General features: G+C 29.2%; 6 protein-coding genes across 6 annotated transcripts; 4 read left to right on the forward strand and 2 right to left on the reverse strand. All coding sequences in view use genetic code 12, as the record gives it.

The window, feature by feature from the left end:
* Positions 1 to 36: 36 nt before the first annotated feature.
* On the forward strand, positions 37 to 690 carry DFJ63DRAFT_318602 (uncharacterized protein). The gene has a single exon (XM_064906961.1). The coding sequence runs from the start codon at positions 77 to 79 to the stop codon at positions 275 to 277; it is 201 nt and encodes a 66-aa protein (XP_064762844.1). The 5' UTR covers positions 37 to 76; the 3' UTR covers positions 278 to 690.
* Positions 691 to 842: 152 nt separating this feature from the next.
* On the forward strand, positions 843 to 2,201 carry ALG1 (chitobiosyldiphosphodolichol beta-1,4 mannosyltransferase; the record flags this gene model as incomplete). Its single annotated transcript, XM_064904972.1, has 1 exon — positions 843 to 2,201. One exon carries the CDS (start codon positions 843 to 845, stop codon positions 2,199 to 2,201), a length of 1,359 nt encoding a protein of 452 aa, XP_064762845.1.
* Positions 2,202 to 2,258: 57 nt separating this feature from the next.
* On the reverse strand, positions 2,259 to 3,487 carry HOS1 (histone deacetylase; the record flags this gene model as incomplete). The annotated part of the gene is made up of 2 exons (XM_064908148.1): positions 2,259 to 2,269; positions 2,311 to 3,487. 2 exons carry the CDS (start codon positions 3,485 to 3,487, stop codon positions 2,259 to 2,261), a joined length of 1,188 nt encoding a protein of 395 aa, XP_064762846.1.
* Positions 3,488 to 9,494: 6,007 nt separating this feature from the next.
* Positions 9,495 to 13,169, reverse strand: DFJ63DRAFT_286127 (deoxycytidyl transferase; the record flags this gene model as incomplete). The annotated part of the gene is made up of 3 exons (XM_064904949.1): positions 9,495 to 12,098; positions 12,243 to 12,788; positions 12,903 to 13,169. 3 exons carry the CDS (start codon positions 13,167 to 13,169, stop codon positions 9,495 to 9,497), a joined length of 3,417 nt encoding a protein of 1,138 aa, XP_064762847.1.
* Positions 13,170 to 13,906: 737 nt separating this feature from the next.
* On the forward strand, positions 13,907 to 14,441 carry DFJ63DRAFT_335052 (calmodulin; the record flags this gene model as incomplete). Its single annotated transcript, XM_064908149.1, has 2 exons — positions 13,907 to 13,918; positions 13,983 to 14,441. 2 exons carry the CDS (start codon positions 13,907 to 13,909, stop codon positions 14,439 to 14,441), a joined length of 471 nt encoding a protein of 156 aa, XP_064762848.1.
* A 272-nt stretch (positions 14,442 to 14,713) lies between these two features.
* NUP60 (FG-nucleoporin) lies at positions 14,714 to 16,572 on the forward strand. The gene has a single exon (XM_064903310.1). The coding sequence runs from the start codon at positions 14,987 to 14,989 to the stop codon at positions 16,517 to 16,519; it is 1,533 nt and encodes a 510-aa protein (XP_064762849.1). The 5' UTR covers positions 14,714 to 14,986; the 3' UTR covers positions 16,520 to 16,572.
* Position 16,573: the final 1 nt, after the last annotated feature.

A 16,573-nucleotide genomic window follows, 5' to 3' on the forward strand; every position in this document is an offset into this window, starting at 1 on the left:
AAATTTATGATTTTGGTGATACTATTTATTATAAGTACCAGCCAAAAGGGAAGTATACTGACGACGAAAGTGGATAATGGATAAGTCGATTGAATCAAATGATCCGTATAAGTTATTAACTGAGGGTATTAATAAAATGAGTGATCCATTGAATCGTTTACTTGAGACTCATAGTGAATTCTTAGTACAGAACTTAAATATCATGAATAATACTTCAACTATCCCAAAAGTTACAGAGACAATTGAAACTAGTTTGAAAGAGAAAGAGAAGAAGTAAGTAATTGAATTGAAGTAATCTTTACAGGAAAGAAGTGAAAGCATGGAAATCACCTATTTGTGTCCATATCAGAATCAGACTCAACATCAAGACATACATCAAGGATAGCCACTAAAGAACCACGAATGAAATATTACTCCGTAAGTTATGTAAATAGCAAGAAGAGTCAAGCAAGAGAGTCTACAGTCCAAGGCTGGCTTTGCCAGTATCATTTAAACTGGTCTGACTGGAATCAGAATCAATGGACATCTAAGCTATGATAGAATACGTCCAATATCACCATTCAAAGTATCAAATGCTGGTCATACACCGTCACTTACAATAACTTCCATCAACGTATAATATCTTCTATATAAGTTTAGTAGATCATACAGTTAAATATACATAGCCTTTTCCCCCATATTTAAATCTATAAATAGGTACGCGATACTCTATAAAAAAAAATGACACACCAAATCAATTTTTCAATTTCTATTTATACCACCACCCTCCATAACTGATATTCAATCATCCAATGGACGCAATCGACGACTATTTCCAAGACTATGAGGATCAACTGTCTTGGATGTATGGTCCTTGGTTATACTGGTTAATTGGGTTTTATTTATGTTTACCCATTACAGCTTATGTCATCTTACCATATATCAGATCCAAAGGTACTTATTCAGGGAATCGAAAATCAATTGCCATTATAGTGTTAGGAGATTTAGGTCATTCACCCAGGATATGTTATCAAGCTAAATCATTTTCCAATTTCGATTATTATGTTACTCTTTGTGGATACCTTGAATCAGAACCTCCTATGGATGTCATTGATGATATTAATATTGATATTAATGAAATTAAACCTATTAAGAATTCCTTCCATTTACCGTATTTATTATTTGCAGGAGAGAAAGTTTGTTTACAATTAGTTCAATTATTCAAATTATTACTTGGATTTAGAGGCACTGATTATATCTTATTACAAAATCCCCCTTCAATTCCGATTTTATTACTTGTGATTATATTTAAAAAGATATTTAGTCCATCAACGTTTATCATTGTTGATTGGCATAATTTGAATTATACAATCTTGAATTTAAAATTCCAAAATGAAAATCATCCTGTTATAAGAGCAGTTCGATTTTATGAACAATTCTTAGGTAAACATTTTGTTGATTTAAATATGACAGTTACGAAAATGATGAAAACGTTTTTGGTTAAAGAGTTTCAATTTACAGCAAAGAAAGTAATTACATTATATGATAGACCAAGTAATAATTTTCAACCTTTGACATCGACGAAAGAAAAACAAGAAATTATTGAATCCATTGATGTGTTTAATGATATTCCAAATATAAATAATTATAAAATCCTAATTAGTTCAACTTCATTCACTCCGGATGAAGATTTCAATGTGTTATTAACCGCATTAGAGAAATACCATACTCAAATTGAAACTACTAAAAACTTACCACCCATACTATTAATCGTCACCGGAAAGGGACCACTCAAGAATGATTTCCTTACTAAAGTCAAACAATTAGATTTCAATCCTTCAAAAATCATTATAAAATCAACTTGGCTTGCTATCGAAGATTATCCTAAAGTATTATCCGTGGCAGATCTTAGTGTATCCTTACATACCTCATCTAGTGGGATTGATTTACCCATGAAGATTGTTGATTTCTTTGGGTCTGGTATCCCGGTTATTTCATTGAATTTCCCTGCTATAAATGAATTGGTCAAACATGGTATAAATGGATTAGTTACAAGTAATAAACCTGAAGTCAAGGCTTCCGATGAGATTTATAGATTATTATTTGAAGTATTTACTAATGATGAATTATTATCTACATTAAAGGAAGGGGCATTGGAAGAAAGTAAATTAAGATGGGATGAAAATTGGAATAATACCTTAGGTAAATTCTTTGATTATTAAGTAGTATGTATATTTAATAAATGATCTTGTAAAGTTTGTATATATTCATCAGTATTCTCATCTTTCATCTTTTTAGGTTGGGAATTTGTTAAGGTCCAGAATTGGAAACTATCCTTTTCATAAGCATCAAGATATGGATGTTCAGGAATGATATCATATGATTCATCATTTTGTAAGACTTTTTGAGTTATGTGAGTCCAACATTTAGCAGTTTCAGTATGATTATACCCACCTCCACCTAAGATCAAAGTTGGTATATGATTAATTTCATCCAAAATATAATCGATAGTGTTACCTATCCCTCGTATAGATAAATTCCATTCATTATGTTCATCCGTAGAAAGACCATCACAACCGGATTGAATAATAAGAACTTGAGGATCGAAATGTTTCATAATTGGCATGACGATAGTTTTGATAATCTTCATCATACTGATATCGTTTAATCCTCTTTTGGTTGGTATATTGATCATTTTGGGAGTTGAACTTTCTAAAGATCCCGTACCGGGATAAAATCCAATATCATATCGATGAATTGAACAAGTAAATACATTCTTAGATAATTTATAAGCATTTTCAACTCCATTTCCATGATGTAAATCTAAATCAAGATAAAAAATCTTTGAAAATGAATGTTTTCGAAATAATTGAATAGATAATATGATATCATTTATGTAACAGAATCCTGCAACTTTAGATTTATGACAATGATGTCGACCTCCATACCAATTGATTACTATATTATGAGATTGAGGTTGTGATTGTTTAAGTTGGATTAAAGTTCGGGCTGATGATAATGTTGAACCCGCTATGAGTTTAACGTATTCTGACATGAATGGGAAGGGATAACAATCATGTAAAAGACCATACTTTTGTAATTGTTCCGTTGAATCTTCTTCTTCATCATCCTCAGCTTGTTCCACATCTTCTTTATCATGTATGGTTATAATTCCATTATCCAATTTATAAACAGGTAAATGAACCAATGATTTAATTTCATTATAATTCTCCAAACTTTGATCCACATCAATTCTCCTTTTCAATAAGAAACTAATAAACTCTTTATCGTGATAAGTCTCTAAATCTCTCTTAGTGGCCTTTACCACTGGGACAATGCCTTGACATTTAGATGGTAAATCATAAGCTTCAATCAATGAAGTTATTAATGATTGTCTGCCGATATTCGATGGTAATAAATCAGATATTTTTGATAATTGAGGTGATAAAACTAACCAAACATGTCTTTCAATTGTATTATTTTCAACTTCATCATCATCCAGGGTCATTTATATGATACGTAACACATTCTTGGATCTATCAATAGGCTGATTTTGGAAATGTTATAAACTGCAAAACACACACAAGGATTGATTTTCCAAATCGGAATAATTTTATCTTTTTTTTTACAGGTTAAAAAAGATCTTGTTACTGGTCGCAAAATGATCCCTCAAATTATGAACTATTTAAAGCATTAAGTATATCCTCTTTTTCTCAAATTTTCTTTTCTGTTCTGTTTTATGGAATTTCAATTGGATCGTCTTCAATTACTTGATCTGCTTAATGTTGTGTTTGTTGTCGTGTGGACTAATTGATTTTAAGTTCGTTTGGATCTTCAATTGTACGATTGGTCTCCCCAATTCTAAACTAAACTAATTATGAATATTTAGGATATCTAGTGACAAGTCTTCTTTTTGAAGTTCCTTTGGTTTTCTTTTAGATTATTAATTCTGGATCCATAGTTAATCAGTATATAAAACGGTACGTATATAATTTATAGTTATATTACCATTGAAATATATATTATAATATCTATTAATATCATATAAGTAGTTGATTAACCCCTTTATCATTCTTTTAGTATAGTAGAAGTGGTGATCTTTTTTTAAATACAGATGTAAATTTCCCTCTTTCAAATTTATTTGTTAGTTTTTTATTTCTTCATACTGAAATCTTAGTAAGTAATATGTTTCAGAAATACTAACTAACATATTCAAAATAGTCTATTTTTGATAACTTTATTAGATTTACAGGAATATGATTATTCATTTTATTTATCTATTTAGGTTTAAATATTTTTAACTAATCCTTTGCAAAGTCTGAAGTCCTGTTACTGTTATTTGTTTGGAAGGTTCTTTAAACTAATTGATATCAATGTTTATATTATCATTGATTTGATCTGTAGTATTGTAGTAACATATAAATTGACCCTGAAAACTCATGTAAATTCTGGGATTGTAAACATCATCAATCTTAAATGATCTCTAACTTTTAATTTTTTTAGTTTCCCAACTCAACTTCTTCTTTTCTTCTACGTTTTATTAATCTATCAAGACAATCAACTATATATCTAGGTCAATCTATTAACTACTTTCATTTGCTTTTATTGTTTAAGGTTTTTTGGCTAATCACACGTTTTGTTATTATTTGATGTCATTTGGATTAAGGCCGTAGGATTATAACGCCTTTTTCACTTTACTAACTAACCAACCAGTTTAGTTAGACTGTTGATCTATCTAGGTTTATACTTAACTAGTGATATCTTCAATTGAACTGTTATTAAGTTGAACTTTTTGTTAATATAAATTATGTTATATCTTTTACTTAATTGAATTTGTAGTTAATGTCCATATCCTAAATATCTAATTCATACTTTACTCTACTCTAAAGTCGTTTGATTCTTATTATAAATCAATTATTCAATTTAATGATTCAAATTCAATAAGCGTGAGATCTATTTGTGGTTGTAAATTTGATCAAAGGCGCTCTCCAAATCATCAACTACTACATAATAAATGTTCGATAGCAATCAACTAACCATTAATAAAATGAATAAATAAATTGGTTATGATAGATTCAATGAATTAATTGAACTTTGTAGATCATGATGAACCTGAAATCTCCCCCTTCTCATTTCTGAGGGCTAAACATAAATTACACAATTCACACATTAAAATAATTTATTTAATTTCCTTCTCCTACTTTTCTTTTCTTTAGATTTAACTAGGCCTATTTCTAAATAATCGAAATCAATTCGTTTTCATAACTCTATCTAGGAATATTAATACTAACATGATTTCGCCAAAATGTGTTTAATATAGAACTAGTCTATTTGCTTTCATAAATTATATCAAATTAACATGGAGTTGTACTTACCATTATATTCGTGGAGAGTATTAATAAAAGCCTGCTAATAGTATATATATATCCTGATTATAGTACATATATTAACTTTACAATTGTTTATTTAGGTCTAGGTTTTATCATTTCTTATAGTTATAGTTGTATCAGTGTCAGATTTATCTATTTTATATACTTTATATATACATTTGTGTTTTGTTATATTATATTATATTATAATTCAATGTATTTGATATTAATTTATTCTATATCTTAAAGGTTAAAAAAAGATCTTGTTACTGGTAGCAAAAATTGGCCCCCTTAAATTATGACCCTATTTAAGAATATTTTCATTTTTTTAAAGATTTTATCTTTCTTCATCTTTTTCTTCTTCTACAACAGCTTGTCTTACTAATTCTTCCCCGTGAAAACACTTTTAAGATACTAACTGATTATAAATATTTAGGATATCTAACTAATTAATGTGTCTTTTTACCATTCTTGTGTATTCTTGTGCGTATTTGTGCAATATATATTCATTATGGAAGTGTACGTTTTAAGTTTTCAATTATATTAACTATGTAATATAAATTATTATATCTTTTTAATATCATATGGTAGACTTTATGTAGATGATTAATCCCTTTTGTTATCTTTTAGTATAGGAGAATTCTTCTATATGTGATCTTAAATATTATCATTTATAATTTTCTATTATGTGTGTGCTGTAAAAAAATTAAAAAACTATAAATAAATCAAATTTCCCTCCCTCTTTTTTTATTTATTTATTTGTTAATTTTGCTTATTTCTTTATCTCCATAGACTGGGTAAGTAATACCATTAAATTATTGTTTATTTATCAAGTTTACAACGTTTACTAACCTATCTTTGAACCAGGTTATATACTTTTAATACAGGATCTGTACTCCCTAATTGCATTATTCACATTTTTATCTATTTAGGTTTAAATATTTTTAACTTATCATAGTCTAACTAACAATAGCAACTTAATTAAACAATTTATAAGAACACATGTATATTTATATTATTATTATTAATGATTTGATCTGTAGTATTGTAGTAAGATATAAATTGACCCTGAAAACTCATGTAAATTCTGGGATTGTAAACATCATCAATCTTAAATGATCCTTAATTCTTACTTTTTTTTTACTTTTACAACCCTCTACTTCTTTTCTTCTACGTTTTATTAATCTATCAAAATAATTAACTAATTTATTCATATATCTAGGTTAATAGATTAACTACTAACAGATATTCAATTATTGCAATTAACGTTCTGAGATTTGAACCGTTCCAAAATACTTCGTCATATAGAAATTTCTTGTCTTAGTGAATCTATACATTTACGTGTACGTGAGCTTACACTTGAGTTAGTTAAAGTTGTACCAGTTGTTAAGAGTGTCATTTGCTTGGATTATGAGGTTCGATCATTGGGTGGGTTTGGACTCCATTTGTGGAGTTTCCATCATTAGGTGGGTTTGGTCTTCATTTTTTATAACTACCTTCATTCTAGTCTACTACTAACTATCTTATAGGAACTAATTTTTTTATCTAGAAGCCAATCGATGTTGAATTAATATTATGTTATATGTTTTACTTAATTGTTTTTGTAGTTGAAGTCTATATCCTAAACTTTTAATTTATTATCTACCTCTACTCCAAATTTCATTGAAACTTTTTCTAAATCGAATCGATGATTCAATTGATTGATCTAAGATCAATTAAATATAGGATATATTTGTGGTTGTAAATTTAGGATCCTATCTACCACGCCGTAAAAATCGCCAACTACATATTAAATGTTCATATATATTAAGGAATATCAATTAACTACTCATAGACATGATATGAATTGATGAATAGATTTATTAAATACCGTTGATTAAAGTGATTAAAAAAAGGGACTCGTAACAAACTCCCACATTTCTTTCTAATTATCTATCTAGGTTTAGGATGGTTATATTTTGATACCTATTACTAACATTATCTAAGTTAAACCTTGCCAGTTTTCTAATCGATTATAGTTCATACAGTTATAATACATAATTATCTACTTTAAACTAATCATTACATGTTTGTAATTGTTATGAATCTCTATAAATATTGTAAAATACTAACTCTTATGATGTATAACTAAATCTAAAATATAAATCATCCCTACCGCAATATTAACCCATTATTCTATTTGTGTCACACTAAAAAGGAGTAAAAAATCAAGTGATCTTTCCTCCACCAAAGCCCTTTCGAAGAATTTCAAAATTTATATAATAAACACTAACTGTTTCTTCTTTCTTTCTTTCTTTCTTTCTTTAGCACAAGCCCATCTTTAACGATGTGGCATGATGCACCAGAGTCAAAATGAAATATACACCTATTTATACTAATGATTTAAATTATTTAGCATAACGCTGCAAACTTTTGCGGTTTGTTATGGTTAATTATTAACCAAATTTTCTAGTGTTGATGAGTATCATTCCTATAGATTGGCGAGTCGAATTAAATGTTGTAAGACTAGCCTCTTCTTGTACTATAACCCTTCTATTGCCCTCGATCACGGCGTCTGGCTATCCTTATCGATGTACTTGTGTTTAACTTCCTACTGAAGCGCTTATTAAGTTCTAGTCTACAACTCGCCAATCTATTGGGATTTGGGAGCTGACTTTTGTTAGAATGTCTGCTGGCATATCATGTGTATTAGTTTAATGAAAAAGTCTTCTAAGATATTTGGTATAATATGTTCTAGTAGAACGATTTTGGATTTTATATATTAACTTATAATGATTTATTTAGGATTAACAATTTACTAACCATTTTTATGTTAGTTATTTAGTAAATGTATTTTCAAGTGTTTTCACTTATTATATTACTCCAATTGATATTGATTTCTTGTAGACTTTCTATTTGTAGAGATTTCTGAACTTTCCTAAAATGGAATAACACCCTCACCGCAATATAAAACAGAATTTGACTAAATGTCCTAATAACACTCTATCCATAGAAGTTATCAACATGAACTCCATACTAAATATACTCAAAATTAGCGAAATTCGTTAGTTCAGGTACTTTGGGAAGTTTCGAAATAAGCAAATTTTACCTACTCTAACAAATTAAAAATGGATTTTTAACTATGCGACTATAAATAGGGTAAAAATCCTCAATTTTAGAGATCTCGAATTTTTTTTACATGACCAGAATTAGTTTCTTTCTGATATGTGATAGTTGTACCAAGGTGAAAGGTACCAACCACTCACAATAATCATTGTAATAGTCGGTGTAACAGTCTTACAAAGGTGTATATTCATGAAGTCTATATAGCCGCCGACTACTGGAGTGGTTCTTGTAGATTATTATCCTTACTATATACTGTGACATGTTTAACGGGCCATAAAAGAGGTACACCAATCTTAAGTAACTTCTTCTATTGAACTCCTTTCCATGGTATCATTCTTCAAAGTTAATTGGCAATTAAACTCTGTCGATGTATTTGTCAATGTAGCTGTCAATATATTCTAGTAGAATTGATTTATTTAGAATCATTTCACCTCCATCTTGAACACAAACATTGGTGTTTCTTTCTGTGGCAGCAGCATTGATTAAGTCTCTTTCTATTCTATTAGGTCCATGTAATTGTAGTTTTATTTACTAAGTTCATATCATAATGATCATTCCATACCTGAAATGATTTTGAAATTTGAACAACTCAGTTGACCCTATTGACATTAGTTAAATCAAATAGATCAAACTCCTAATTGTTCAGATATTAGGACTTTCCTAAAATGGTATAACACCCTCACCGCAATACAAATTTTGTTTTGGCTAAATGTTCTAATAACATTCTATCCATAGAAGTTATCAATAAGAGCCCCATACTAATTATACTCAAATTTATAGAAATTACTTAGTACAGGTACTTTGGAAAGTTTACAATCAATGAAATTTTATCTACTCTAACAAATTTTTTAACTAGAAGGCTATAAATAGGGTCAAAATCCTCAATTTTAGATATCAAAAAAAATTTTTTACATGACCGGAATTAGTTTCTTTCTGATATTGAATGGTAGAACCAAAGGTGAACCGTATCAACTACCAACTATAAAATCTCTGAAACAGACTTACAAAGGTGTATATTCATGAAATCTACGTAGCCGCCGACTACTGGAGTGTTTCTTGTAGATTATTATCCTTACTATACTGTATTATGACATGTTTAATGGGCAATAATGAGGTATACCAATCCTTAATACCTTCTTCAATTGAACTTCTTTCCACACTATCATTGACTTCAAAGTTAATATTTTCAGCAATTAAAACTCTTTCGATATATTCAAGTAATATCAAGCATTTTGTAAGGTTTTTCTGATCTAATAATAGCATAATATACTCTTTTAACGCATTGATATCTTCTTCATGGGGTCCTTGTTGAGGTATAGAAGTTTGAATCCAAGATTTAAGATCTCGTTTAATCTCGATGATATTCGTTATCGGATCTTGGTTTATGAATATTGGGGATGGATTTATTGATTTACATTGTTTTATAAATTCAAAATTAATCAGTTTAATCTTAACTTCTGATTTTTCAATCTTAGTATTGAATTTTTGTCGTAATGGTTTTAAATCAAATTTTTTAATCTTCTTCTTATATTCTAAATCCTTTAATACATCTTCTCTTATAGAACTTGGTAATTCTCGTAATATTGATGAATCATAACTACCTTCACTCTCATCTTGAAAACTAACTTGCTTCGGTGGTGGATCTTTCTGGGGCAGAGGTGATTTCAATTTAAGTCGCTTTCTAGTAGGTGATACTCCCTTATCTATCACTCTCACATATTTTGGAGCAGCTCCAAGTTGACTTGGTAATAATTGTTGCATATAAGCTTTAGTTATTCCATTCCCCTTAATCGGACTCAGACTTCTTGATTTCTTTACTGGTGAATATGATACTAATCCTCTTGATTGTAATTCCTGTTTGATTTCTTGTTTTAAACTTAATGGTAAGGAATCAAACACTTCCCAATCTATATTATTCACATCTTCAAGGAATGATACTTTCGGTTGTTTTTGTCTTTTACTAGGACTTAAATTGAATAAAGTGGTAGTGGCCGTATTCTTCGTAGGAGATAGTTTCGTGATAGGTTGAATCTTAACCTTTTCAACTTTAGAAAATTCTTGTCTTTGATTCTGCTTTTGATCATCTAATTTAATTTGATTAAATGGTAATCTCATTTGTCGATTACTGTTCTTCAATCCTTCAATATCTTGTAATTTAGTTAATGTAACGGATACACCTCTTAATTCATGAACGGGAACAGTAACCATTCTAAACAATGCTTTTAATTCAGATCCAATAACTCCCCAATCATTCGTAGGAACTCCTAATCTTGATGATTTATTAACGTACGTACAATATCCCATACCAAGATATTTAGGAGGATATACTGGAGCATTTGGTGCTCTTCTAGCTAATCTTAGAGTTATATTGGTTCCACAAATACCTAATGATACCAATCTTGAATATAATTCCTTTGCTAATCTCATTAAAAAATCATCAACATGATCAAAAGTTTCAAATCGAATCCCATAATTAACATCAACTGAAACTGATTTCCTTCCTAATACAGCTTCAGGATTAGAATAATCAATTTGAATCGATGTATCATCTATACCTCGGGCGAATTGATATAACTTCGTTCCTGTTTTATCCCCGAATTCAGTTATTAATCTTGATTTTGAAAATGATAAAATATCTTCAATTAATATACGATCTGATTTTTGTAACATGGTGGATAATTTCTCCATTATACTTCCTCCAATACCAGGTAAATCTTTAATTGAAAATGATTTAATGGATTCTTCAATATTATCATGTAAGAAATAATATCCATCAGGTTTGGCCTTTTTAATAGCTAATTTGGCAAGTAATACATTATATGACACTCCAATACTTACTGTACACTTAGTTAATTGGAAAATATCTCTTCTAATAGTAGTACATAAATCAGCAATTAAAGTTTGTAAATCATCATCATCATGATCTTCACAATAACTGGTGATATCAACCAAAACTTCATCAATTGAAACGGGGAAAATAGTATCGAATTTATCATTATAAGTAGATAAATAATTATAAAATTCATTGGAATATTTCTCATAATTGACGAAATCATAATCTAATTTAATCAAGTTCGGACAAAGCTTTAATGCCCCTGTAACCCACATCCCATTTTTAACTCCAAATTTCCGTGCCACATAATTACAACTTGCAATATCTGAAGTTCTTAAACCATGAGTTACGGCTATTGGGTCTTTATTAATATCTAATTTAGGATGATTCAAACATGAAGCAGTTGCAAAAAAACAATCGAAATCAATATGCATGATGATTGAACGTTTATTGTTCTTCTTAGTATTATGTTTCAGAGTCATGGAGTTTGATTGATCTTTAATGATTTTTCGTAAGAATTTCAATCTTAAATCTGCTTTCCAAACACTTAAATGATGTAATCTTGAATTAGCGAAGAAATGTTTTAAGAAATCAGGATGTTTAGCATCAACACTTTTTGAATTTGAATTTTCAAATACCTTTTCCATATCCTTTTGTTCTTCTTCGTTGATGTCTTGTAAGGAGAATTGAGAATTGGGTTCTTTTTCCTCATCGGGTTGAGTTAATGGTAACATTTGATTTTCATCAACCTCATCTGAATCACTATCATTAACCACTTGTTGACCGGGAAGAATTGGGTCGTCGTTGGAATCCTGTGTAATGACTTTATTCTCCAGCAGTTGATTATCTGTTCCATCTTCAGTATCTTCAGCCACTCTCTGTCCTGGTTGAATTGATACGTCTGATTGGTCTTGAGATTGAGACTCAGATACGACTTCATTATTGATTTCTCCCACATCATCATCATTATTATTAAAATTCAATCTCTTTTGACCATAATCAATATCTTCAATAATTCGATACAATTTCCAATCTAATAATTTCCCTTGATTTATACAATCGACAATCCATTCTGGTTTAACAATTTTATAATTTCTAAATTCAATTTTCTTTCTGGGAGTTAATCTTGAACAAATTATATGAGTTGCAGCTGATTTCTTAGTTAAATAACTTATGAATTTTCCTCCATTTAAAATCACTAATCGATGGATTTCATTGATGGATGGATTAGTATGACCATTGACAAAGATTATACATGATTCAAATATAGTTGATGATAATACCGTATTGGAAGTGGTGGATAAATTTAACGTTTTTCTTCGTTCTGCATCCCAATTTATATATTCTTGATCTAATTTTTGTTGTTTGAGATGTTTATTATGGAAATAAGTGGCATAATCACCAAATCCATGTAATGATCCCACGGTATTATCTTTTTCATCTTCATTGTCTTCTTCTTCGGGTTCATCTTCATTGGCAGGTACGCGTACTGATATATCATTCTCATCAATCACAAATGGATTGTTATCGACAAAAGCAACATCAACATTATCATTAATTTCATGATCCTTATCTATATCCTCCTGTTTGTTATCATCTTTTAAATTTAATAAAACCTCATCTAAATCATCATTAAATGGATCAGAGCTTATTAATGACGCGTTCTGACTAGTATCTCTCTTATGATTAGATCTTTTTATAGGTGTGGAAGTGATTCCCTCTGATTCAAGGGTAGTTGGACCAATAATTTGTTGACGACTACTAGCAAGAACAGGTGGAAGTTGTGATGATTGTGATTGACTTAAACTATTAATATATTGAATTAATTCACTATTATCCAATGATCTTAAAAATGACAGATATTGATCACGATCATTTCCCATTTGAGTAGTATCATTATGGTTAACATTATTGGATGGATGATTAGAGGTCTCCTTCATTTATCCTAATGATATATTCATGATTGTTGGAGATGAAATGAATGGTTTGAATAATAGTCTTTAACTCTATGGTTCCTACTTAAAGTGCTGTAAAAATATATTTGTAATTATAATTCAGTACCTTTTTTTCCCTGTGGTCTCTTCTCCAAAACAAAGATTTTGACACCTTTTTAACCGAATTAATGAATTCTGACCCTATACTTAATTATAGAATGATATTAAAGTGATTCTTCCTGTTGGGATGATCAAGTGTTAGTAATGTCATTGATATTATTGATTAGTTTAATTGGGCATTAATAGAATTTTACTTTATTAATAAATTTGCATCCAATTTACAATAATCAATTTAGTGTTATTCTAAATTCAATTGACTAAAATCATACAACAATAAATATTTTTAGCTTTATTTCCAAAATAAACTATCTAAATCATCAATTACCCTTCACTAATTACCAAACCTTCTTCTATAGTACCAATATTAACTGTTTTGGACTGATTTAAATCCTCCAAAATTGGATCACATGATCACATTCTCAAAAAAATGGAACGGCTGAATTTATGCCAATTTCAATTTCAATTTCAGGTCTATTTTTGACAGAAAGTTAAAATTTCATCTATCAATTGAATTATAATTGCTACGAGAAAGATTAATCCAGGGGATATAATAATAACATTAGATAATGGTATGTGAAGTATAATATCCAATTATGAATAAATTACAGTACTAACTATCTTTAGTCATCATCACAACTACAGAATCAATCATTATCTTCGGAACAAATTAATAAATATCGAGATGTTTTTCGATTATTTGATAAGAATAACGATGGAACCATTGATCAAAATGAATTGAAAACAGTGATGAGAGCATTAAATCATGATCCAACTCAGACGGAAATCGAAGAATTAATCGATCATGTTGATATTAATAAAGATGGTAAAATTGATTTTCGAGAATTTATATTAATCTTAGCTAAACATTTAAAAGATACTGATGAAGAATTAGAATTAATTGAAGTATTTAAAATATTTGATCAAGATGGAGATGGCAAAATAAATTCAAATGAATTAAAATATATTTTGTTTACTATTGGTGAACAATTACAAGATTCTCAAATTAATGAAATGATCGAAGAAGCAGATCTTAATAAAGATGGTGTCATTGATATTGATGAGTTCAGGGAATTACTCCAATCATGTCAATATAAAGTGTGATCTTGATAATCAAATCAACCAAGTGGTTGTACCACCTCTGGCCTATCATTATATTTATTTATTCTTTATTTATTAGAGGGATTGCTTTATTCATTGCTTTCCACCACACCACTTTTAATCACCTCACTTATGAATTATCTCTTTATGTATATCATAATTGAATACGATATATGTATTGATTCTTTACTGAAATATTGTAGATTGATATGATGAATTTTGCAGCTGAATCAAACTTGAGGTAACTTTATATCCATATCTCCTAGTATTCTTCTAAGTTATTCCCAATGATCATAATTAGTATGACATATATATCCCCATATCATAAAATGAATCTCTGATTAATCTTTGTTGACTTCATAACCTTTCAATATTCATCTCCACTTAATTTTTATGTTAACTATTGAAGTTTGGATTTTGCGTCTTGTTCTCAGTCTCTCACCAGTCAGCAAACCAAAACCAAAAAAAAAAATTAATTTTTTTTTGAAAGAAGATTCGATGAAATATATCAAAACTTGATAAAGGAGGACCAAGTTGTATCACTAATCATGGATAACAGGAGGGTGTTCAATTCTTATCGAAATAGAATCAACAATTCCACTAATCTGAATGCCAGATCAAGAGGAAGTATACTTTCTAAAGTAAAGGGATTCTTCAATAATGCATCAGCAAATTCATCATTGAATGAAATAGCAAATACCACAACAACAACTGAACAACAAACTACTCATAATAATCATAATCAATTCAAAATACCTGGTGGATTCGATACGTCTTTTGCCAATGAAACTGTGATTAATGCTCCTCCTTCTAATGATAATGATGTCCAATCTTCTCCAAGTAAGCTTTTATCGGACTTTTTTAAAGAAAAGGGTGATAAACCATTAACTAAAATAGAATATGAAGGGGTGTTATCATTAATTGCTAAGACTAAGAATACCAAACCAGAAGATAAAACCATAAACAATAACGATAGTGATTTCACTAATTTATTAAATGATAAAAGTTTATTAATCCATCCATCTAATACCACCCAAAATAATCTGATCTTACTTGATTCTCCCAAACAAAGATATTTAAAACGGAATAATCCAGATGCTACAAGTATGATAGATACTCCTGAATATACTCCTGTTTATCATACATTTGCCAATAATAGTTTTAATAATAGTTTCAGTACTGCTAATAAAACTATGCCATCTATAAAGAGAGTATATCAATTTTCAGGATTACCATCTCCATATAGAACAAGAATCAGAGTTCCATCAGCTTCATCTTCAGGATTAAGACCATCCGTAAAGAGACATAAGAAAAAGACTACAGCAAATACTACTGAGAAGGAAGATATATCACTTGCTAATACCACATTTCAAGAAAAGAATTATAAACCATATAAACCAAGAAGTGAAGCAGCTAATACTTTATTATCGATCTTAGATGGGAAATTAACTTATACTCAGAAGGAAGATATCATTGAACCTAAAATTGATGTCGAACCTAAGATTGAGGAGGTGAAAGTACCTATAATAAAAGAATCAAGTACTACTACAACTACTAAAAACAATCAAAATAATAATAATAATACTAATGGTATATCTATAACAGCTAAGGATATTGCCAAAACCATCTTGTTTGATAAATCTGAACCATTAGCGTTTGAAAAGACTGATAAAATAGAGAAGAAGGATAATTCTATTCTTAATGGTACGACTTCATCTAATGCATTTAACTTTTCATCTAATTCAGGTAATTTTTCATTTAATGCTAAACCTACAGTGGAATCAAATACTAAGATAGAACCACCACAACCAATCATACCCCCACCAAAGATTGAAAATACCAAACCAATTCCTGAAGTCAAAGTTGGATCATCATTTAATTTCCAACCACCCCCTACAGTCAAACAAACCAATAATAATTTTGGATTTGGTATAACTAATTCAAATACCAATTCATCAATTACTAAACCTGATAATAATAATGATTTTGGATCATATTATAAATTTCCTGATGTTGAAATTGTAAATGTTCAATTGGATGGGTCTAAGGTTGATAAGTATAAGAACTTATTTGAGTTTTAAATAGCATTTATAGATGTATATGAAAATATATAAAGTGATAGGATATATTACTAT

This window comes from Scheffersomyces coipomensis (assembly GCF_036884675.1).
Source record: "Scheffersomyces coipomensis strain NRRL Y-17651 chromosome Unknown DFJ63scaffold_3, whole genome shotgun sequence".
NCBI lineage: Eukaryota > Fungi > Ascomycota > Pichiomycetes > Serinales > Debaryomycetaceae > Scheffersomyces > Scheffersomyces coipomensis.